This window comes from Heloderma suspectum, chromosome 8, assembly GCF_057233095.1.
Source record: "Heloderma suspectum isolate Gila_16-S chromosome 8, 16-S_ref, whole genome shotgun sequence".
In the NCBI taxonomy this organism is placed as follows: Eukaryota; Metazoa; Chordata; class Lepidosauria; order Squamata; family Helodermatidae; genus Heloderma; species Heloderma suspectum.
Window position 1 is genome coordinate 17,889,251 of NC_139465.1, and position 24,742 is coordinate 17,913,992.

The 24,742-nt window shown below is 41.5% G+C and overlaps 1 protein-coding gene across 12 annotated transcripts in view; it reads right to left on the minus strand.

Annotated features, from left to right (window-relative positions):
• The window catches only part of PHKB (phosphorylase kinase regulatory subunit beta), a 203,902-nt gene that overhangs the window by 143,783 nt on the left and 35,377 nt on the right, over window positions 1-24,742 (minus strand). For 8 of the 12 annotated variants that reach the window (XM_084813030.1, XM_084813043.1, XM_084813033.1 and 5 more), the window contains 2 exons: window positions 13,312-13,411; window positions 2,607-2,714 (listed from right to left, as the gene is read on the minus strand). In XM_084813030.1, the coding sequence (XP_084669156.1) occupies window positions 2,607-2,714; window positions 13,312-13,411 (208 nt within the window). Of the gene's footprint in view, window positions 1-2,606; window positions 2,715-13,311; window positions 13,412-20,704; window positions 20,749-24,742 lie in introns of all 12 variants that reach the window. The other 4 variants (XM_084813038.1, XM_084813037.1, XM_084813039.1 and 1 more) reach the window with 2 other exon arrangements.

Below are 24,742 nucleotides of genomic sequence, written 5' to 3' on the forward strand. Positions count from 1 at the left end.
GTAGCAGAAAGGGAGCTTGGCATTATTGGCTGAGCTTCTGAATGTTTGTCAACAACAATTAAAAATACCATGTTATAATAATTACATTAAAGACAAAAATCCCAAATAAAACAGCAACAGCATATATATAAAAAAGGAGCAGTACTAAAATAGAAATGAAATCTAAAACACCAGCAGCTCATCCCTCACAGGCACAGCAGCTGGCAGAGATTCCTCCTGCCAGCATTCCTGAGATAGATAGCGATCTTAGAAGTGAGAAAGTGCTGGAATGGGGCTTGCTAGATGCTCGACACAGACGCAGGGAGCGACAAGCGATGGAGGATGAGCGTCCTGGCAGCCTCTTTCAGTAGACTCCAATAGCCCACTCAAGACACAGACAAAAGGATTATTTTCAAAGCTTTAATCCTTTTACAACTTAATGACTCTTTCAGATGCTCATCACCAGCGACTAAGCAAGGAACAGCAGAGTGGCCTAAGCTTCGAAATGGTTGATCCCCATTTGAAAGAGAGTCACTTGAAGACCCAGAACTTATGGGCTAGGGAGAGATCCTCCCTCTTTCCCTTGGGTCCATGGGAGGCGGCCGTTGCTTGCGTGCCAAACGGGCGCTACGCCTCCTTTCCACGCCCTCCATCGCTCGTCGCTCCCTGCGTCTGCGTCGAGCATCTAGCAAGCCCCATTACAGCACTTTCTCACTGCTAGGATCACTATCTATCTCAGGAATGCCGGCAGGAGGAATCTCTGCCAGCTGCTGTGCCTGTGAGGGATGAGCTGGCTCCTCTCCCACAGACTGCTGTTCGTCCTCAGAATCAGAACTGCTCTGGGGCTCTATGGGCTCAGTTTCCACCCTGACATCAGGCACAAGGCAAGCAGTCTTGGAAAGAGCATTCTCCATTCACCAGCCACTTCAACCTCATGCCAGGAGAAGGGCCTCTGAAGGCGATCTCAATGAACGGGCACATTCATGTGGGTGCAGAGGTCCTTAAATAACTGAGTCTTAAGCCAGGGGATCTACTGGTGGTTCTGTGGGTGATTTGCAGTAGATCAGTAAGGATTTCAGACTCTGTTTAGCAATAGCTGCAACAAAAAGCCTCCCCTTCAGTCTTAAATTATACTGCTGATGTGAAGAAAGCTTGGGGTAACCAGACATAAATTTGTGTGTGAAAGGACTGTGAGTTCCATTCAGTTCTGGCATGCAAAACAAATTCCTGGGCTCGGCAGTCTTTAATTCTAAGTGAATGCCTCTGGTTGATGTGTCCCAGGGTTCTAGCTAAAAATAAATGTTAGTATCCAGTGTTTGTCCTACATATAGTAGACCCATTGAAATGAATGAGACTTAAATTAGTCATTATTAACTTAAGCCTTGTTCATTTTAATGGGTCTACTCTACATAGGACTAACATTGGACACTATCCCAATAAGCCTGAAATCCTCCCAACCCTGTCCTAAGCCATCTAAGGCTATAAAGGCTGGAACGAACATTCTTAAATTGGGCCCCAAAACAGACAAGAAGCCAGTGCAGTAGTTTTAAAAGTGGTGAGAAGTGTTGCAACTGACTCCTCCCAGAAATTACTGTTTCCACTCACTAGACAGGCTCCAAAGAACTATAGAATTAGGTCTGCCCACACCACAGGGTTATTTGGACTTGAGATTCTTGAACACCAGCCCCTTTTTCCTCTCATGGCAAACAATTTTTGAAGCTGAAGGAAGTCTCAAAGCACTTTTGAACAGCAGATTTGCATACCATGTTGCAAAGGGGGGGAAAGTCAAAAATTCCACTGGGCACTTCGGATGCCAGCCACAGCTGGAAATGCCGATCAGACCATTTTTAAAAAACAAACGAACTAGTCTCTGATGTTTCTGCAACAGCAACTCTATTCTTCAGAACATTAAAAATAACAAAGTAAACACCATCAGGCAGTAAACAAAGAAACCAACATAAAGCAACCCTACAAAGTAGCAAGAGCCAAAGTACGGTCAACAGAAAACAATTATAATCTATAATATTGTGAATCAAAGTAATTTTGAAGATGCTCTGCAGCCAACGCAAAGTAACCACCATTATGGAAAATTCCTTGTTGCTATTGGCCAGGATAAATTCTTAATTGCTGCTCATTAGACCTCATAGGTTACTATTATTCCAGGTCAAATCGATATCAGGCAAATACAAAATATGACAAATGCAGTAAGGAAACTGCATTTGTAAATCACAGAAATGAGAACAATGAGAACAAAACTAAACTAAAAATCAAGTGAAAAAGCCATAACTCTTTCTCATTAATTAAATGGCTGGCAAACCTTATATACAAATACAGTATCTAGCATCAGCAGCTCTTGAATTTTATTTACAATACTGTATAAATACAATTTTCTTATACCATAGCTTATGGACAACTGCTTTCCTTGCTGTAGACATATTGTTTTCAGTGAGTCAGGCTACAAAACAGCTTGCTGTTATTGGTATGTTATAACAGGAAAATCAATTTGCCAAGCTCCATCGTTTGACACATCTTTAAAGAACTCCAGCCTTTAACCAAGCAGCAGGAGAAAATAACATTACTCAAAGCAACCCAGTCTCTGAAGTATACTTAAGAAATGTATTTTGTACCTGAAGATGTCCGTATTCCTCATGAGAAAAGATCTCGTCACCTGTGTGGGCACCGAAAACAGAATGCAGGCATTTGGATGGCTTAGGGTCTTGCTTATATTGTTGAACCTTCAGGGGGAAATGTGAAGAACACATTATATAAAATCCTAAACGAATATATAGATGATTAAGCTTTTATTGTGGAAGTATCACAAGCAACTGAATATTATAATTGTTGGATAAATAAAAACCAGTAGTATATATTCTGTAGTGATATGTTTCTACACTCTGAATATAACCTCCTGGAGAGATGAGACCCATATTCTATCCAGCCTGTTGTCTTATGAATGGGAACCAGCACAATAAGGGAGAAGAACTAACATAGGCATCCAGACAATGGTCTATCACTTGTGGACTGGAAAGGCTTGTCTTTATGCACTTTCCATGTGGCAATTGAAAATGGGTTCTCGTGGCTTTGTTCAATACTTCAGTTTCCTTTTGTACTACAGACAACAAGTCTTTCCTTCAAACAACTGTTTTTATATTTTTTTTCCCTGGAGAAAGAAGAGGTGCAAGACAGACTCCCCTGCCCGTCCTCCACTCCCATTTTTGCATGTGTAGGAGTGGGAGGCAGAACAACCAAACCAAGATACCCTACAGTTATTTGGATGGGAGATCTCCTTTGGTCTTGGGAAATTAAACCCTTTCCCCACATAGTCAGGGTGGCACAGGAAGGATCTTGTAAAACCAAGGCCTGCTCCTGATCTCTCCCCCAAGGAGAATCCTGGAGTACAAAAGAATATCCAAACAAGCCTTATAACCTACTGATAACCTAGAACATGTCCTGTTCCTCCTCTCTCCAAACAGAAGGTGGATAGAGAATGTATGATCGTTAATTAGATGAATGGTTCACCTCCTTGGCTTTTAGTGCAGGTGGTGAACTTGTGTCAGGATTCCCTTTTGTCCCTGCTGAACTTCACAAGCCAAATCAAAAACACAGACAAGAGGCTTCTCTCCAGGGCTCTTTAATCCTTTACTTCAATGGGTCATACAGATGCAAATTGTCAGTAACAGTCTACATAGGAAAAGCCTTCAGGGAGTTCAAGGGGAAGCTACCCAGGTTGAAAGTTGCCCGCCATTTGAGAAAAGGCAGGCAGGCTATCCTAACTTAAGGGGTGGGGATCTCCCTCTATCTTGTGAGGTCTCTACGCATAGCTGTTCCCGCCGGGACAATTGGGCAGATCGCCTAAACTCCGCCCCTGCCATCTCTCTCTCTTGGCTCTGCGTCTGCACCTGGCGTCTAAGAATTCAGGCTCTCCACACCCCACCTCTCCCTGTTGGCTATCTCTCACAGAGGTGTGTGAAGAGAAACCCTCTCTGTCCAGCTGGACTATTGAAACCTGAGGAATCTGTCTCTCCTTGTCTGGAAGAGTCTGGGAAAGTTCCTCCCCCACGTTTTGCGGTTCCTCTTTGGAATCCGAGCTACTCTGCCGCTGCCTATGCTCAGAGGCATCCCTGACAACTTGAATAATTTTGCTACCCTAGGAAAGGCAGCTATCTTAAGTAGACACTAATGCTTTATCATCACAGTGAGGAATCATACTACCTCTACTATTCATCCATCAATATTTATTGTTGTTTAGCCTCAGGCCATTCCAACTTACCTGAACAAATGGCATAAGAACATAAGAGCTGTGCTGGATCAGACCAAGGTCCATCTAGTCCAGCATTCTGTTCGCAGAGTGGGAAACCGACAAGCAAGACATGAGTGCAACAGCACCCTTGTGCCCATGTTCCCCAGCAACTGGTGTACACAGGCATACTGCCTCTGATATTGGAGGTAGTGGATAGCCATCCGGACTAGTAGCCACTGATAGCCTTCTCCTCCAGGAATTCATCTAATCCGCTTTTAAAGCTATCCAAATTGGTGGCCATCACTATATCTCGTGAAAGTGAATTCCATAGTTAAACTATAAGCTGTGTGAAGAAGTCCTTTTATCTGTCCTGAATCTCCCACCAATCAGCTTCATGGGATGACCCCAGGTTCTAGTATTATGAGAGAGGGGGAAAAAGGTCTCCCTGTTCATTATCTCCACACCATGCATAATTCTGTACACCTATATTATGTCACCCCTTATTTGCCTCTTTTCTAAGCTGAACACTCCCAGATGTTGTAACCTTTCCTCACAGGGGAGGTGCTCCAGCCCCTGGATCATTTCAGTTTCCCCTTTCTGAACTTTTTCCAGCTCTACAATATCCTTTTTTAGATGCGGTGATGAGAACTGTACACAGTATTCCAAGTGTGGTCACACCACAGATTTGTATAAGGGCGGTATGATATTGGCAGTTTTATTTTCAGTTCCTTTTCTAATTATACTTAACATGGAATTTGGGTTTTCTACAGCAGTCACACCCTGTGTCGGCATTTTCCTTGAGCTGTCCACCACAACCCCAAGATCTCCTTTTTGACATTACAATTTGAGACCATGCCCCAGTTCAGGGGGAGCTATAGTCTCTGACACCAATTCTGAGTCAGAAGGGAATGCTCTAGAGTCTGGCCCAGGCATGGAAAGCCAGGTGCCTGAGAACTCAGTTCTACCAGGCCTCCCTTCCTCCACTCCCATACTTACGAGTGGAGAGGGGCTTATGAGGCTTACGAGCTGGGAGGGGGTGAGATGCAGAACACTGATACGGCCTATCTTCCACAGCCAGGAGATGTGACCTTGACCAGAGACATCTTCTCGACCAGAGACATCTTCTCAACCAGAGTCATCTTCCATGGGAACAGGACAGCAGGAGAAAGTCTCTGAGAGAGCAGGCGTTTCAGAGGTGACTCCCTTAGCCTGATGTCCACTAAAGAGGGTGGAGCAGAGGCACCCTGTGAGGAGTAGCAACCACCTAAAAGCCAGGTTTCCTTGCCAGGATCAGATGGCTGATAGCAATCTTTAGTGGCCACTCCCCTGTATTTAAATCAGAACAACCAGCAGTAGACTTTGCGGGAAGCAACGCTTGGATCACTTGAAAAGCTTCCCACTTTCACTGGAACTCTGGATCTGTGTGGTTTTATTTTGTCAGCTGTACCCAGGGCTGTTTAGTGGTGATGCTGAAGGACTGCTTCTGCTCAAGGACTTACATTGTGAACTGTTAACTATGGATCTTTATTGGGACTGTAAAAGCTGATAGCTAACTACTGGAATTACTGCAGAAAGAGTTTACTGTGACATGTGCCTTGTCTCTGGGAAGTCAGGATCGGACAATACTGGCCATTCTCCAGTCCTCTGGAACAGAGGCTGATCTCAGGGACATGTTACATATTTTTGTTAGAAGATCAGCAATTACACATTTGAGTTAAGAACTCTAGGATGGATACCATCTGGGCCCGGTGATTTATTAACTTTCAATTTGTCAATAAGGTTGAGAACGTCAACTTTTGGCAACACTATTTGCCTCAGTTCTTCAGACTCCCTTCTTGAAAAACATCACGTCGATCATAGGTATCTGTCCTATATCTTCTGAAGTGAAGTCAGATGAAATAATTCATTCAGCTTCTCCATGATCTCCTTATCCTCCTTTGGTCTGATAGGACTTTGGTCTGATCCAGCAGGGCTATTTTTAAAGAAATTCCAAGTGGAACTCAGGGGAGTTCAGGCTGGATGCAAGAACACAAGCAAGTTAGGCTCAGATGTTGCTTCAGCAGTAGTTTGGAATTCACTGAGGTTTTACTCAGTCTAAGTGACAAGCTCTACAACCTTTATTTAAAAGGGCCTTGCCCAATTTTATAGGCATTGCCTCTCATGGCATTGTGGCGGGGGGGGGGGGGGATTGTTTCTTGACTGCAGTTCCTGGAGTGTCCTTAGAATCTGAGGATGATGGTAAGACAATCGCTTCAGCCTGGGGAGGAGTGACGGTAGAATTAAGTCTGAACATTCCTCAGGCTTCAGGCCCTAACAGAAGTGGGGTCATCTGAAGTTTCTGCACTGAGAGCAAATTCCTACTCTACTCTACTCTGCCTCTGCATCTATGGCCTCATAGCACATTGAGTAGAACCCTGCAGTCATGACAGCTACCCTACCATATTGCAGATATTTGAGTTTCTCTAACCTCTTCTACTCACAGCTATCTTGTTAAGCAACTATCAAATTCTCTTTGCAAGGATATGCAACACAAAAACCTGCATACTCAAAATAATTTTGGGAGTGCAGCATGGATCTACTTGTTCTCCATCCCCAAAGATTGCTCTTGGCTGCTTCACATTTGACATCAAAATTAATCTTTTCTTTTTATCCCAGGGACACTTCAACATGTAAATATCTTATCTGGTTAGCAAAGCAATATGGGTCTCAAATAACATTTCAACGCATCTGTCTCTACATGAGATCAGAGCTTGAGAATTTCAACACAACCATTATGCAAAGAGAATACTAAGTACAAAGAGATTAAACTTATTCATGGGGAGGGGGCATATAAAGGAAACAATAATGGTGTTTTTGAGTTCTGACGCAGTTAAAGGACAGTTAAAAATACTAGGTAAAAAGATAAGCTTGATAAACTTTAGTGATTACTGTGGTGGTCTATTTAAGAATTAACAGAAAAATTATAGGATTAGTATAAAACCAGAAAGGCATTCACTGTCTTTGCAATGGATGTCAGAATATGTGCTGGAATATGTTCAAATGCACTCCTGGAACCAGATATTTCTGGTGCATCTCATACTTTTCTGCAACTGATGTTTTTAAAATATACTACTAAGGTTGCAGTACTATGTATACCAGCCTTCCCCAGCCTCGTGCCCCACAGGTATTTTGGATAATAACTCCCAGCATTCCTGACCATTGGCCATGCTGGCTGGGGCTGACGGGAGTTGGAGTCAAAAACATCTGGAGGACACCAGGCTGATGTAGTAGGCTGCTGCATGTTATGCAAGTCCCAATGAATTAAGCGAAACTGGCATAAGAACATAAGAAGAGCCATGCTGGATCAGACCAAGGGTCCATCTAGCCCAGCTGTCAACTGGGAACTCAAGCAGGACACAAGTGCAACAGCACCCTCCCACCCATGTTCCCCAGCAACTGGTGTACACAGGCAGCCTGCCGTTGATACTGGAAGTAGCACATAGCCATCAGGACTAGTAGCCATTGATAACCTTCTCCTCCAGGAATTTGTCCAATCCCCTTTTAAAGCCACCCAAATTGGTGGCCATCACTGCATGTTGTGGTAGTGAATTCCATAGTTTAACTATGCGCTGTGTGAAGAAGTATTTCCCTTTATCTGTCCTGAAACATCTAAGTAAACATGCATAAAATTGGGCTGAGGACCCTAGCCTCTGCTAAAATGATCCTTTCACTTTAAAGAAAAATGGCAATTTTGTTAGCTCTTAAGTTATAAGACAAAATATAGGTAATCCATCAAATTGCTCAGAAACAAGAAGTGCTTCTGGATGAGGTTCAAGCTCATTTTCACAAATGTAGATGAGACTTCAAAGCTGCATAGATGATGATACAATAGGAAACTGCCTTATATGAGGTCAGTGTTCTATGTTCTGATGGGTGGTAGAAATGCAGGGTCTCAGGCAGAGATCTTTCATGGCAACTGCTGTCTTCTGACTGCAAAGCATATGCTCCACTACTGAGCTAGACTGAATTAATTTGTTTCAAGTCAGTTAACTCTTCTTCAGGTTTCCTCTTTCAAAAATTGTCCAAGAACATTTTCCATGTCATTTCATGTTTTTACCTACTTCTTCTTGTCCTTCCTATCATCAGCTGATGTTGTCCCACCATAAACCCCTACAACCTCTACCCATTGATCTTGTTTTTCTGACTTAAAAATCCTAGGCATGCATTGTATTTTCTTAACCAGGTCTGTACAGTAACTTATTAGTGCCCAAGGTGGTGATCAATACAAAAAGATATGCCTTCTCACTTTGACATACATTACAACTGCGCCAATAAACTTTTTCTTAGTATACATACTGCATGTATGTAAGCCTCAAACTTAGCATGACATTTGTATGGTTTGCAAATGGTTAATAAATGTATTCAACTATGTGAGTCCATAGGTGGTATATCAATGAATTAGTGAGAATTTCTGGAACCATGGATATATTCAACTGTGGTGCAAGAGAATTCATGAGTGAATCAGATACACCATTATTCCCTAAAGTTAAGAACTGGTATATTTTGTAATAGGTTACAATCCACCAGGAATGTCTCCTGTGCAATTCTCTATTCATATGTGGCATGTTTCCCACACAATTTCGAGTTGGAATTGTAGATGCATTTGTATTTACAGTTCTCCTGTTTGTCTGTTACTTTTTTAAAAAAGTAGAACCTACAGTAATTAAATAAATAAATGACCACTAGGGAGACCTAGAGTTCAGATCCCTGCTTGGCTACTAAGCCCACTGAGTAACCTTGGCCAGGTCAGCCCCACCTACTGTGAAGGAAAATGGATGAATTGTTACAGTTGTTCAGTTTAACCAAGCAAGTTCCATCTTTTCCAAAAGCCAAAACCTCTCACCTACCCACATTGTTAGCTATTCATCAGTTGCTGTGCATGAGTGCTCAGTTTCCTGTAGAGGATTCCTGTTTCACACAGGGAGTCCAATCTGGATTCCATAGCAAGGTGAGATCACGCATTTCCATTTCCATGGTCTTCACTATGTTTGAGAGTTTAGAACTCTTCGTCTTTGGGGCAGCTTATCAATTCTTGCCTTCATGGGTTGAACACTTTCTGCCCAATAAATGATTAAGGTAATTCTAAATCAGGGCCGGCCCTACAATTAGGCAGAGCGAGGCAGCCACCTCACGCAGCTGGCGCTGGGGGATGGGGAGTGGTGGCAAGGTGCTGAAGGGCAGAGCTCTGTGTACCATGCAGTCTGCCCTGTGCCCCCTAAGCTAACCTACTGCCCTCGGGTGTGGGGGAAGAATCTGTCTTGTTGCCAGTGCTGAAATAAGATTCAACTGCACGTGTAGTCCATGTCTGTACATGGAATGGCATGGCATGGAGGGATGGGGGGTGGGGGGATATCTTGTCCTTTGTCTGATGCAGCAAAATGTCTTGGGCCAACCCTATTCTCAATCCTGCAAAAAAGACTGAAATAAAAGAGCTTTTCATTGCCTAAGACAGCCCAGGCTTGAATACATTCCAGCATGAGCTGACTTCATACCCTTTTGTTCTGAAACTCCATTTTTAAAAGTGGGGTGTAAAAGGGCTAGTTTCTGCAACCAAATAGTTTGAGAACCCACCCGGTCAACTAATATCATGCAACAGGTAATGTTATATTGATATAGGATAGGTAGTGCTATACCTTTCATGTTTTATTTGTTTTGGCCATGTTCTGAAGTTTTCTTCTTTTTCCTTATATCTGTTAACTTCCTTGTAATTAATGAATGAATTAAAAGTATTTTTATCCTGTCCCTCAGCCCCAAAGGCTCTCAGAAAGGCTTATGTACAATCAATAAAAACAGGACAGTCCCTGCCCACAGGCACACAATCTAAAAAGACACAATGCAGAAGGAAAGGGGGACGGGGAAGGAAGAGAAAAAAACTAAGCAGTCTTTCAGCAGGATGATAGAATGGCCCTGCTTCCCATTTCATCTCTCTTTGTTGCAGCCTGCTGGAATGGCTGCCAATAGCGAAAGCTGAGAAAGGAGCCTGATGGTGGTGGTCTTACAGAAGGGCTGCTAGAATGGCTGGTGGCTCGTGGAATGGCCCTGCTTCCTATCTCATTTTGCTGTGCTTGTTATTTTTAATGCCATCTAAAATCTGATTTCCTTAAATAAATTCAATTTTACTTTTAACTGCCTTTTGTGCCTTATGCATTTCCACTTAACCTGCCCCCTCCCCTAGTGTCATACCAGGTCATGTTTCCAAGTAAGAGAATTTACTTCCCAAACTGTTTGAAGAAGGGCTTTGTGATCCACATATAAACACTTCCTCAGTGGCTTAATTCCAACTGAGGTGGTGGTCACCAATTGAGGTTTTTATAAGTTGGGGGTAGATGGATTTTAAAAAAAATCATCACACCTACTCCACAAGAAGGATAAAACTGGATAATTGCTAACATATGTCACCTTGGAGGAAGAGATATAAACATGACAGATAAATGAATAGCAAATTTACAGGTTAATATCTACCCTCATTTATTTGCTGTTATTCTCATTTGCTTTGGTCTCTCTTCAGCCTGGCACGGTGCCTCATAAAAGACACAGAAAGACACTATGACAGAAGAAATTTCGGTTATGATTAGCCAAAACATGAAAGCTAAAAAGACAGAAAACACAGGGCTGCAAACGCAGTTCATCTGTGCTGTTCCAGCTACGTGCTCAGGCGACGCATGTTAAAACCATCTTTAATATCAGGTCTCCAAAATACCGATGCTCGTCACATAAATAAAATGAAAATATAAGCCATGGCGTAACCATTAGGTATGAGATTACTTCTTCAAAATCCATCAGATATGGAGAGATGAGTTGAGGTTTTTCTGCATCCACGTTATAAATGACTGGCACCATTAGTACTAGTTACTTCTTTGTACTCTGGAATGAAATTACTTCTACTGTAGCATAACGTTTGAAAAGATCTTTCTTGATAATGATGTGCAATGTCAAGCCTGAGTAGACAAATTGTAGGCTTGTTAAATAGCTCTGCCATCAACTAATGAATACATTCACTTTCCTATTTGTTATCATTTTAATGCATTCTTTTCCTGGCACAGTATTCTCATGCTAGCTGCATGCATGCATGCATGTAAATTTCAAAGACTAAACATACGGAGCCATAGAGTGAGTGAGTGAGTGAGTGTGTGAGAGAGAGAGAGACCCAAATAAGACAAAGATATTGTTTTTCTCTTGTTTACAAAAGCCCTCTGAAATGGAAAAACGTAATTATGAAAATTCATTCCCTAGAGATATTTCTGTTGATTCCCAGCTGTTAAGAAATTCAGGGGTCCATCCATTTCCCTGACTGAAATGAAATCTATCTGAAGCAGGTCAAAACACTTCAGCTAGTTTTAGGAATGCAGGAGTTCTGCCAACGATGCCCCTCCCACAGCCCCACTGAGAACGTTGGGAGGCAACTCTCTGACAGACTGCTTTACCTGGGAAAGGGCCACAGTTCCGTGCTAGAGCACATGTTTTGCATACAAAAGGTCCCAGTTCAGTTCCTGGCATCTTCAGGTAGGGCTGAGGAAAGGACTCCTGTTTAAAACGCTGGAGAGCTTTTGATAGTCAGTGCAAACAATACTGAGCTAGATGGACTAATGATCTGAGTTCTTATGTTCTACATTTGAGACCTGCAGGACAGCTGCCAAAACAGGTGGACTGCCTTCCCAGACAACACCAATTGGTAAGGCAGGCAGTAGCATTCATACTGGAGTGCATCAATTCTGGATTTGAATTTGTGTTTCTCAAGCAGCAACACACACCCTCATTCTACCTCCCACATCAAACCACTTCTGAAATGTTTCAAAAGCAGCTTGTGATATGGCACAGACTCTGATGTTCAAAGGAAAAATGTTTGTTGGGGGCTGCAGCGGGGTGGGGGTGGGGCTATGAAAGTGCAAGCCTTAGATATATCTAAAGTAACTTTTTGATGGTGGCTTTTCTGCAGAGATATGTATCTATGGAGAAATGGTTATACCTGCATCTACACATGATGAAATACTACTAGGAAATAATGCTTAAGGTTATTACACATGAAAATCCTTTATTTTCCTCAACAAACTTCCAAGAATGACCCCTCACTAACGAACTCCAGCTTCATTACAGGGAAAACAGAGTCCATACACAAAGTTATGGAAAGTCATTCCATTTGTGAAGTGCAACACGGAATTCTCTTGGGGACACAAGCACATAAATAATCCTTCCTGAATTATATTTATCAAAGGTGGTTGCATAGCACCATGTCAAGTCAACCCATACAGAAAGAGGACAAATACCTTACTTAAAGGGGACTTTGTCATATTGAATTTTTCAGAGCAGATAGGAAAATAAAAAGACATGTCATTCTTTAAACAGCATGGTCTGAATGCATTCTTAAAGTTCCATGCTATTTTTAAAAAGCTTTTACATAGATCAGAATCAGTTCCAGCAGTAAGTTGGAGGTTGACATGCACAAAAATGCTGCTGATGTGAGTGGTCTACTCTTGTGAGCCGTGTAACACAGATGGAACACACACACACTGCCCTGCTACCTTCAAGAATTGGGAAATGCCACTTTGCTGATGATGGAAAGGCGCAGACAATCTCCCACACATTTGCAGCTCCCATGTGTACACTGTTCACATGAATAGCATTTTTCCATCTAGTCAGCTTCCAGTACATTGTCAGATCCCACTCTCAGAAAATTCTTCCCAACCCTACAATCTGATAGCTCTACATATTTTTGATAGTACTTTTTATGAGACTACCAACTTAGTATGCATTTTTACAGCATTACTTAAATTAGTGAGTTCCTGTCACTGGCTTAGATTCTAAGGGTAATTAAAATATGGAATTTTTTAAATATATGCAAGAGTTGAATTACAGTGTCAAGCACTTCTTCACCTTCACCTTTTAAATTCATTGGACCCATTGCCTGGGAACAGAACTGTCCTAGCAGACCACACTGTGGCATAGACCCATTGTCCTTTTAATTTGATTCCCATTTGGAACATGTTTTGATTCTTACAATTAACTTAATCCTTTAGAATTAAGTGAGTGCTTGTGTCCACACTACAGTGTTTTACCTTATCAGCCTGGCGCATGTAGCAGTAGAGAATTCCTCGCATACATTTTATAGCAGAATGCTCCAGCTCATGGGTTCTTCCCTTGTCATCATCAATACGCCTGGGTGAGAGAGATAACCCATGAAACAAATTGGAAATGCATTCAGAAGGAAGTTAAAGGTACCAGCTTCCCTTTTCTGATAATTAAGTATTAAGAATGTTTTATATAGTGGCACCAGCTAACTTTGATGCACTCAGGCCCTAATATTAACCTTGCCACAATAAAACCAATGGCTTTTTAAAAAGCCAAACACTAAGCCTAGGCTACAGAAAATGAAGTCAGATAAAGGTTGCCTACAAACTCGGTACCCTCTTATTTCTCTGCTTCTGTCTGTTTTGGAGAATGTACATGCAAATAATTAGAACTATCAAACTATAGGCAACAATATTTTTATTTAACAAACGTCAGTGACATTTTGATATAAATTCTCAACAACGTTAAATGAGCAAAATGCTTTACATTCCTTTGTATTACTCTTTATGATAGCACTGTGAAGTTGGTCCTTATTTGTTTTGTCTTTTGTGCCATTATGGCTCATAGCAACCCTGCAAAAGCCTTGCCTTCTCTCATTAAGAGGCTCCACCCATTTTGTGGCATCACATTAGGGTGTGTGGCTGTGATTAACACATTCGAGCAGTAAGCAATCACTTTAATACACTGAACATATTTCAAGAGACTTGGAAGGATGTGAAAAGAAACGTACAGAGCAGCATTTAGTTTCAACACGGGCTTGTACACATACACACACAGCCATCATGCCTCCCCTTCTTTACTGTGTTTTACTTTAGTTTCTTTAGTTACTGTACTGTATATAACCTGCTTGAGAGAATGTGTGACACACAGAGCAATGTTGAATTACGAAACTATAGTTGCAATCCTAAGTACACTTACTTGGGTGTAAGTTCCATTCAACAAAGTGGGACTTGCTTCCAAGCAAACATGCATTGGGACAGGCTATATCTCCAAGGTCTCCAGCAGACACCTCTCTTCACGCCCGAGCTCCCTACCCCTCCTGAATTATATTTTATTTATTACAACTTTTAAAAAAAGAGAAGCTGGCATGCTGCAAAGTGAAGTGCTGCCCTCCAGGGCTGTCTTTATTTGGCTTCAAAAAAGTAGTTTTCTGTTTTGGAGCTTAGACCCTACCTCTCCCTTTTACTTAGGTTCTTGAGCAAGTTACTTTTATTTTGGTCTCACCACTTTTTGCCTTCTGGGAAATGAGTGTTTTGTGACCAGTCATGCACACCATGGCAGCCATTTTGTGAGAGTGCCCACAGCACTCTAGCAAAATTCCAAATGCGCCCACCGACCCAAAATGTTTGGGAACCCCTGCAAAATCTGATTTGCAAGAGATATTTGTCTACATTCAAGATTTCTAGTGTTAAGCTCTATGGAAACTTTGGCCATTTCTTTGTTTTGTTCAAGATTTAGCAACAGATGTCTTATTTTTGCCAGGTGGATTTGTGAACCTTCAATCAATACATAGTCATATGTTTAAAGATTGTATATACTGCTTTTCAATAAAGTTCTCAAAGTGATTTATACATTTAAAATGATTTTCAATAAAACCACAAAATTACTGATTACAAAACCTCAAAGCACAAGCATCTTAAAAACAAATGCATGATCGAAAGGTACAGCAAAACAAAACAAAACCGTCATCTTTCCAGAGGCAAGTTAATAACAAAGCTTCAGAAGGAAGCCATTCCAAAGCATGGTGGCTGCGATAGAAAAAAGCCTTGCTCCTTGTGAAGGATAACCTTGCCTTGACATAAGGGATGGAAACATTTCTGGGGGGCGGGGGATCAGTAGATTTCAAGTGTCAGGGGAGATAATTAAGCCCATCTTCCTCTATTATGAATATTTTCAATCACCACAAGTGTGAAAGAGTCTAAGCCCAGTAATGAAAATATCTATATACTTCATCAAGACTTTTTTCTAATACTTCTGGTTCAAAGCTAAAGCACTGAACCAGGAGCAGGGAAAGCTTCTATGCAGATCCCGTTCCTTCTGATAACATGCACAAAAAAAGTACCATCTGCACAAACTTTCAGATGTTCACTTCCTATATCTGCATCAATCCCACAGGGAGAAGGTATTAAAGCTTTAATGAAAGGAAGATGTCAAGGATTCTTTCAAGAGGCACAATTAACAGAACACAAGAGACATCCTGGCTATCTTTTATTCACTACATTTTATGTGTTCAGTTATTGCATTTATTGCTAAGTGTTTTATAACAATTTTAAAAGCAGAGGAATTACATTAAACATATACATTCTAAAAGCTGACATTTCCAGCTTATAATTAAATGGAACCCCTTAGGCGGTTACTCCACTGGCTAAGAACCTTTAGGTTTTGATTTGCAGTTACCAAGGGGACTTCAGACAAAGAGCGGTCAATTTTTTTTTTTTTTTAAGACGAATAGGAAAGCTTTTAAAGGTGAGCAGGTTTAGCAAGAAAAAAGAAAATAGTCTGAGAAATCCAACAGTTGCAAATGAATATCTCAAATGAAGGCACTGATAGAGCTATCCAGTGTTCAGAAACAACAAAGTCTACAGTTTAAATCAGGAAAGAAACTAGCCTTCACTGGTGTAAGTTCTTTGGAGCGGAGATCCTCTGCACTTGATGGGGAAGTCTCTGCATGAAATGATAATTAGCTCTTCAAATGAAAATCTAGCAGAGCTGAGCACAAGGAGAAGAAGAAAAATATCTCTCTGCTATGTGATGCTGACTGAAAGGAGGGAGTAAATTATTCAGCATTCCCATGTCATTTTTCTTCCCTCATAATAAATCAGTTAAACTAACACCACCGTCCTGTGTGTTGTGCATTAGAAAAAGAATGCAGGGTTTGGTGACCACCAGGGAAGCAATATTTTTGAGCTCATAAAACACTTTTTAGAATGATCCATAAAGGAATAATGAAGCATTACTCCCACCGCTCCTCATATCAGATTCCACATGACATGTTCAAGTTGGCCCCTTGGTTGCTTTAGGCTGGTTTATTCCTACCTATTCTGTGCTGGAATCTGAAATGAAATCTTCCCAGAAGTCCAAAAGGACACATTGCTCTTCAACAGAGAATTTGGATAACCAACACGTTATCAATAGTTGGATGAGTTTACTTTAAAAAACGAAAACCATCCAATATTACAGAAACAGGTAGAAGTGAAAAAGACCACACAAAGCCTGCAGAAGAGAAGTGAAAAGGGACCAAATGAAGACCTCAGAACTCAAGGCCTTTAGTTCTCACTTTATATCTACAGTGTGAGAACTAATTCAGCATAGTTTCTGCAATCTGAAGATAACATCAAAAGCCACAAACCATTTGGGAAGAGCCCATGCTGTGGCTCCCTTCCATTCCCCCCCCGCCACCCCCATACCATTGCTACACTCTGAGAACCACGATTTTAGTATTGGGCGTGGGTGCACAGTTGTTGTTGTTCAGTTGTGTCTGACTCTTCGTGACCCCATGGACCATAGCACGCCAGGCCTTCCTGTCCTCCGCTCACTCCCGGAGTGTGCTCAAGTTCATATTCATTGCAGTGGTGATGCTATCTAGCCATCTCATCCTCTGCCGTCCCCTTCTCCTTTTGCCTTCAGTCTTTCCCAGCATCAGGGTCTTTTCCAGAGAGTTTTCTCTTTGCATTAGGTGGCCAAAATATTTCAGCTTCAGCTTCAGTATCTGTCCTTCCAAGGAGCACTCAGGGTTGATTTCCTTTAGGATGGACTGATATGACCTCCTTGCAGTCCAGGGGACTCCTAAGAGTCTTCTCCAGCACCACAGTTCGAAAGCATCAATCCTTTGGCACTCAGCTTTCCTTATAGTCCAGCTCTCACAGTCATACATTACTACTGGGAAAACCATAGCTTTGATTATACGGACCTTTGTCGGCAAGGTGATGTCTCTGCTTCTTACTATGCTGTCTAGGTTTGCCATAGCTTTCCTCCCAAGGAGCAAGCGTCTTTTAATTTCATGGCTACAGTCACCGTCTGCGGAAATCAACCCTGACTGCTCATTGGAAGGACAGATAATGAAGCTGAAGCTCCAATATTTTGGCCACCTAATGCGAAGAGAAAACTCCCTAGAAAAGACCCTGATGCTGGGAAAGACTGAAGGCAAAAGGAGAAGGGGACGGCAGAGGATGAGATGGCTAGATAGCATCACGGATGCAATGAATATGAACTTGAGCACGCTCCGGGAGAGAGCGCAGGACAGGAAGGCCTGGCGTGCTATGGTCCATGGGGTCACGAAGAGTCGGACACGACTGAACAACAACAACAACAACAACAGTCACCATATGCGGTGGTCTTGGAGCCCAAGAAAATAAAATCTGTCACTGCTTCCATTTCTTCCCCTTCTATATGCCAGGAAGTGATGGGGCCAGATGCCATGATCTGAGTTTTTTTAATGCTGAGTTTCAAACCAGCTTTTGCACTCTCCTCTTTCACCCTCAACAAGAGACTCTTTAGATCCTCTTCGCTTTCTGCCATTAGGGTGGTATCGTCTGCATATCGGAGGTTGTTGATAATTCTCCCAGCAATCTTAATTCCGACCTGTGATTCATCCAACCCGGTGTTTCTCATGATGTACTCTGCATATAAGTTAAATAAGCAGGGCAACAATATGCAGCCTTGTCGTACTCCTTTCCCAATTTTGAACCAATCGGTTGTTCCATCTCTGGTTCTTACTGTTACTTCTTGACCCTCGTACAGGTTTCTCAGGAGACAGGGAAGGTGGTCTGGTACTCCCATCTCTTTCAGAATTTGCCACAGTTTGTTGTGATCCACACAATCAAAGGCTTTAACGTAGTCAATGAAGCAGAAATAGACGTTTTTCTGGAATTCTCTTGCTTTCTCCATGATGCAGCGAATGTTGGCGATTTGATCTCTAGTTCCTCTGCCTCTTCGAAACCCAGCTTGTACTTCCGGTAGTTCTTGGTTCGCATACTGCTGAAGCCTAGCTTGTAGGATTTTGAGCATCACCTTGCTGGCATGTGAAATGAGCGCAACTGTACGGTAGTTTGAACACTCTTTGGCATTGCCCTTCTTTGGAATTGGAATGTAAACTGACCTTTTCCAGTCTTGTGGCCACTGTTGAGTGTTCCAAATTTGTTGGCATATTGAGTGCAGCACTTTCACAGCATCATCTTTTAGGATTTTAAATAGCTCAGCTGGAAGACTGTCATCTCCGCTAGCTTTGTTGTTAGTAATGCTTCCTAAGGCCCACTTGACTTCACTCTCGAGGATGTCCGGCTCAAGTTCAGTGACCGTGCTATCATGGCTATCAGGGACATTCAGATCTTTCCTGTATAGTTCTTCTGTGTATTCTTTCCACCTCTTCTTAATCTCATCTGCTTCTGTTAGGTCCCTGCCTTCTTTGTCCTTTATCATGCCCGTCTTTGCACAAAACGTTCCCTTGAGATCTCCGATTTTCTTGAAGAGATCTCTAGACTTTCCCATTCTGTTGTTTTCCTCGATTTCTTTGCATTGTTCATTTAAGAAGGCCTTCTTGTCTCTCCGTGCTATTCTCTGGAACTCTGCATTCAGTTGGATATATCTTCCCCTTTCTCCCGTGCTTTTCGCTTCCCTTCTTTCCTCAGCTACTTGTAAAGCCTCATCAGACAGCCACTTGGCTTTCTTGCATTTCTTTTTCTTTGGGATGGATTGAGTTGCTGCCTCCTGAACAATGTTACGGACCTCCGTCCATAGTTCCTCAGGCACTCTGTCTATCAGGTCTAATCCCTGAAATCTATTCCTCACCTCCACTGTATATTCATAAGGGATATGATTTAGGTCATACCTGAATGGTTTAGTGGTTTTCCCTACGTTCTTCAATTTAAGTCGAAATTTTGCAATAAGAAGCTCAAGATCTGAGCCACAGTCAGCTCCAGGTCTTGTTTAAACTGACTGTATAGAGCTTCTCCATCTTTGGCTGCAAAGGACATAATCAATCTGATTTCGATATTGACCATCTGGTGATGTCCATGTGTAGAGTCACCTCTTGTGCTGTTGGAAAAGAGTGTTTGGTATGATCAGTGTGTTCTCTTGGCAAAACTCTATTAGCTTTTGTCCTGCTTCATTTTGTACACCAAGGCCATGCTTGCCTGTTATCCCAGTAATTTCTTGACTTCCTACTTTAGCATTCCAATCCCCTATGATGAAGAGGACATCTTTTTTTGGTGTTAGTTCTAGAAGGTGTTGTAGGTCTTCATAGAACCGATCAACCTCAGCTTCTTCGGCATCAGTGGTTGAGGCAGAGACTTGAATTACTGTGATATTGAATGGTTTGCCTTGGATTCATACTGAAATCATTCTATCGTTTTTGAGATTGTACCCCAGTACTGCTTTTCCCACCCTTTTGTTGACTATGAGTGCTACTCCATTTCTTCGAAGGGATTCTTGCCCACAGTAGTAGATATGATGGTCACCTGAATTAAATTCGCCCATGCCTGTCCATTTTAGTTCGCTGATTCCCAAGATGTCGATGTTCAATCTTGACATCTCATGTTTGACCACCTCCAGCTTACCTTGATTCATTGATCTGACATTCCAGGTTCCTAAACAATATTGTTCTTTACAGCATCGGATTTTCTTTTCACCACCAGACACATCCACAGCTGAGTGTCCTTTCGGCTTTGGCCCAGCCACTTCACTCTTCCTGGCGCTACTTGGAAATACCCTCTGCTCTTCCCCAGTAGTATATTGGACACCTTCCGACCTGAGGGGCTCATCTTCCAGCGTCATATCTTTTAGCATTGTGATACGTTCCATGGGGTTTTCTTGGCAAGAATACTGGAGTGGGTTGCCATTTCCTTCTCCAGTGGACCACATTTTGTCAGAACTCTCCACCATGACCTGTCCATCTTGGGTGGCCTTGCACGGCATAGCTTATGGCTTCACTGAGTTACGCAAGCCCCTTCGCCACAACAAGGCAGTGGTCCATGAAGGGGGGGTGCACAGTAGTGCTCCTCAAAATGTGGCCTGTTCTCATGCCATGATGATAATGTGAGAAGGGGATCTTAGATTTGTTTGCATTCCTGCAAGGATATGAGAAGTGAGAACAGTATCTGAACCCTGAACCAGAGATTCCAAACAGCGCTGACCATCTTGAAAAGGCTCAGAATTCTGAAATGGCAGCAGGTAAAGGGCATACTGAATCCCCACTTTACACTCCACAAAGATACTGAAAATCTGACATTTTAAATCAACTACAGCAGTAGAACATGACCTCAAATCATGAAGAAAAAAAACCCTAAAGGAGAGCAATAATGTAGTAGAAAGTGTGAGCAAAACCACACTGGCAAACTCTGGATACAAACCACCCTTCATTGCCAAAAAATGGTATCGGCATACCTTCTGAATATGAAGTCACCCTACGTAGAGCATGAAGGTCGAACCTATTTAAGTGAGAAGGTAGTGGGAGTTAGAAGAAGGAATTATGTCTCTAAAAACAATACTCTGAATGGCACTAGATATTTAGTCAGCCACTACATTAAGCTAGAGCTTCCAAAATCATATATGGTGATTTTGGACAGTGAATGTACATTTGAATAATGTCAAGTGATAGTAATGTACCATACTAAATAAAGCTTTGATGAAAAATCGCTAAACTAAAGTTAGAAAACACTGCACAATTGAGTAGGGCGGTGAGGGAAGGAGGGAGAGTTTCCTTTAAATATACGTTAGGGTATACTGGACAAAGGAAACTTACGTACTATGATTAAAAAAACCAAGAGAGGCATTTGAAGTATTTGCAAGAAAAGTTGATGTGTTTTTTTAATTACCTATTTCTAAAGGGGACTTGAAATATGTGTGTGTAGACTCTGAATGTTTCCAAAATGAAATCCACTGCGGTCAGAATTATGCAAACGAGATCTCTCTCTCTCTCTCTCTCTCTCTCACACACACACACACACACACACACACGGCTAAGTAACACACTTCATTTTAGCTGAGCTGTCAAGGACCATGAGGGATCCGGCTGCATCACTGGGGAGTCTGGGGAGCGAACTGCAGGCAGTTCTACCTCACACAAGCAAAGCAGCCCAGAATCCTTCCAGTCCAAAGACTCAGGTGACCCCACAAGGCCAATCCAATGCCATGGTCTGATGTCAAGGTTCCAAGATTTGCTAACCTCCCTCAGTGTGGGCAACACACTGGTGAAGAGAAACCACCAGATTCCCTCTCTACGCCAACCCACCAGTCTGCGTGTGGCCTGCCTAAGACAGCTGTTTGCCCTCAAGACTGCATGCCTGATGTAATTTCATGTTTCAAAAATGCAGAATTATCTTGTCTAGTCATTGTGGCCACCACGCTCATTAAAAGGAGCACAGAAAGAATTTGGGGCCAATACGACAAAAAAATTAAGAATTATTCTCTTGCCTGTGAAACTAAAAAAGAAGTTAACTCTGTTTTCTGTACTGAACAGAGAGGAACACAGAAGTGTTTAAAAGGCACAAGAACACGAAATGTTAATAAAATGTACATGTAACAGGTTTCAAATCCCAAGTGACAACTAGTGAATCCAAACATGAAACCAACAGCCATTCTGCCTAAAAGTACACTGGTGTTCAGGACTCTAGATGCATTTAAAAGCTCGCAGGTCACCTCCAGAAATCCATAAAAGCTAATGGGTCAGAGGAAATGGAATACTGTAGAACATTTTGGAGATACAAGCTTTCGGAAAGCCCCTGTGTTTCACACAGGATATATTTTAGGATATATTTTAGCCACATATGTGAGCACACAAAACAGGCCAATTTAATCATGAGTATTTTTCAGGCAAACATCAATGAAGTTACACCTGCTGTGAAATTCTCTCTTCTAGACAACTATTAAAGGTGCAGAACCCTGTTCTCTTTTGCATCTGGCCACCCTTATGTCAGAGCCCTAATCAGTGCACCTCATCTCTTTAAATCTATTCTATACCATACTTTATATAACTGGGGGTACTCTGGTTTAAATTATTATATTAAAATACTTCCTATTTTATAGGTGAAAAGTATTTATTGAGCACTGATGCACTGTAAAACGTCTGCAGATTTTGAAGCATTCTCCCCAGTTACTATGGTAACACCACCCTGTAATGAATCCTTCTATAGCTACGATTGCTCATCATTCATAATTTAGACAGTTTCATCGTATTTAATTATGCAATGTACTAAAGTACCATACATTAATTACTCTACATTTATTTCTGATTTTATTTTGATATGTTTGTCTTTTTTTTCCAGCTTGAGTTTTATTCATTTATTTCAATTTACCATTAACTTCTGAATTCCACAGCAAGGGAACCATTGATATTATTCAATGAGCGCAATTGATATTATCCAGTGAGCCAAATCACATAAACAACTTTCATCCTTGTATAGTCAACAAAGCTATTTTTAGTCATCCTTTCAAAAGTCAAGGAATTAAAACGTAAGAAAAGGAAAAGCAGAATATATATATATATATATATATATATATTTACTGGAAATATTTAACAGGTCCTTTTCAAAAAAACATTGACTTGGTCTACCGAAATTATTATTTATTTAGTTTTTATGTATTACATTTCTATTCCCCCAATATCCAAAGCTATCTACCCAAATGTCAGAATGGACTGTATCATTTCAGTTTATAGGTGGGGGATACCACTTTTGAATGTGACCCCACATAACAGAAAAACAAAACCTCCCTGCAAATAGAAAAATAGCCTATCTGGAAGAAAGGTGCTCGTTCTGCCCATTCCCTGCTGTGCAAATTTTCTACTCATATGGGGCTGGGTTGTTCTTATGTTTTACATTGTGATGCCCCATTTGAAGTCTGAAGTGGTGCAGTCTGTTCCACAATCTAAGCATTTTACCACCTCACACTGCTGCATGTGTAAATCTGTTATAGGATTTATGGGGTGGTAGGAAAGTCAACACCTATGAGCTGCAATGCAGACATAGCAGAAAGCCTTTCTTAACCACAGTTAAGAAATTGGAAAGTCGAATCACACGTTCCCTACTGTCAACAAATCCCATCTTCCTGCCTCACCCACAATTATGGATTATATTGACATTAAGCACGGTTAAGGCTAATGAGGTTCCCCACTTAACAAAGATTATTAACCAGCTTCAAACCCTGATTAAGAATTCTGGTACCGTAGGGAACCTGGTTAGCCTTAAACACACAATGCTGTTGCCAATGTATCCCCTGAGACTAAGGCTAGAGAGAGAGTTGACAGTGCTATCCCAACTCTTAACCATGATTAAGACAACTCCTTGTCACATCTGCACTAACCATTTGCTTGTGGAGAAAGCAGTCAGCAAGAGGAAACCCAGTTAAATGCTGAAGGGGGTGGGGGTGAAAGAGATGAAGATTTCTGGATGCTGAATGTGTATGATCAGGCAGAGAATATACAGTAGAATGTCTTAAAGCAGAAAGCTGTCAGATGATCACATCAGATTAGACTAGAGATTCTGAGGCCTACGAACATCATTAACATGCCCAAGCGAATATGTTTCTTTGCCAGGTGTGGGAGGGACGATAAATTAGTGATAGAGCACATGCTTTGCACGCAGAAAGTCCCAGGTTCAATCACTGGCATCTTCACTTAAAAGGATCAGGTAGCGGAGGATGTGAAAGACCTCTGCTTGAGACCCTGGAGCTCCACTGCCAGTCAGAACAGACAATACTGGAGAAATAGAAGTTGGACAAATAATCTGATCAGGCATAAGACAACTCCCTGTGTTGCTAAGTGCCTCTATTCCTCCAGAGCTATTATCACAGGTTCCTCCCCAGGAACCAAAAGTTTCTAGAGGAAAGCTTAGAGTTTCCTATAATAAAACACACAGTAGTGTCCTAGTGTTGATCTAGAAGAAATTTGGTACTGCTGTAAGATCATGATTAGCAAATTTTATTAATTCGTTCATTCAACTTCTGAGTCATACATAACGACAACATAAAAAACAATAAAAGCCAGCAGAAAACAAATTCAAAATTAAGAACAGCCACAAACAAGTTAGCATACACTAAAATACCAAAAACAACAAATAAAAAAAAAGATTTTAAAAATCCACGGAGATAAAAACAGCTCTAAGACATAACCTTAAGGTAATTCTGGGCAGCAGTGTGCATAGGCAGTTAAAGGGCTGAAATGAAGAGCTAGTTATTCAAGAACATTCAGAACCTTAAAAAAAAGATCTATTGAAGTGTGTGTTTGTGTGTGTTGTTTTTTAAAAGGATTAAATTCTTATTACGAAGAGACTGCCAATATATGACAGATAGGGCAGCTCTATTTGCTGTAACAGCATCTATAATTAAGATAAAAAATTGGGGTCAATTGTTGATGACTGGTATGGAGGTTCTGCTGATTGAGTAATTCAAAGATTTGTATGATGTATAATAATTACATAAATTATC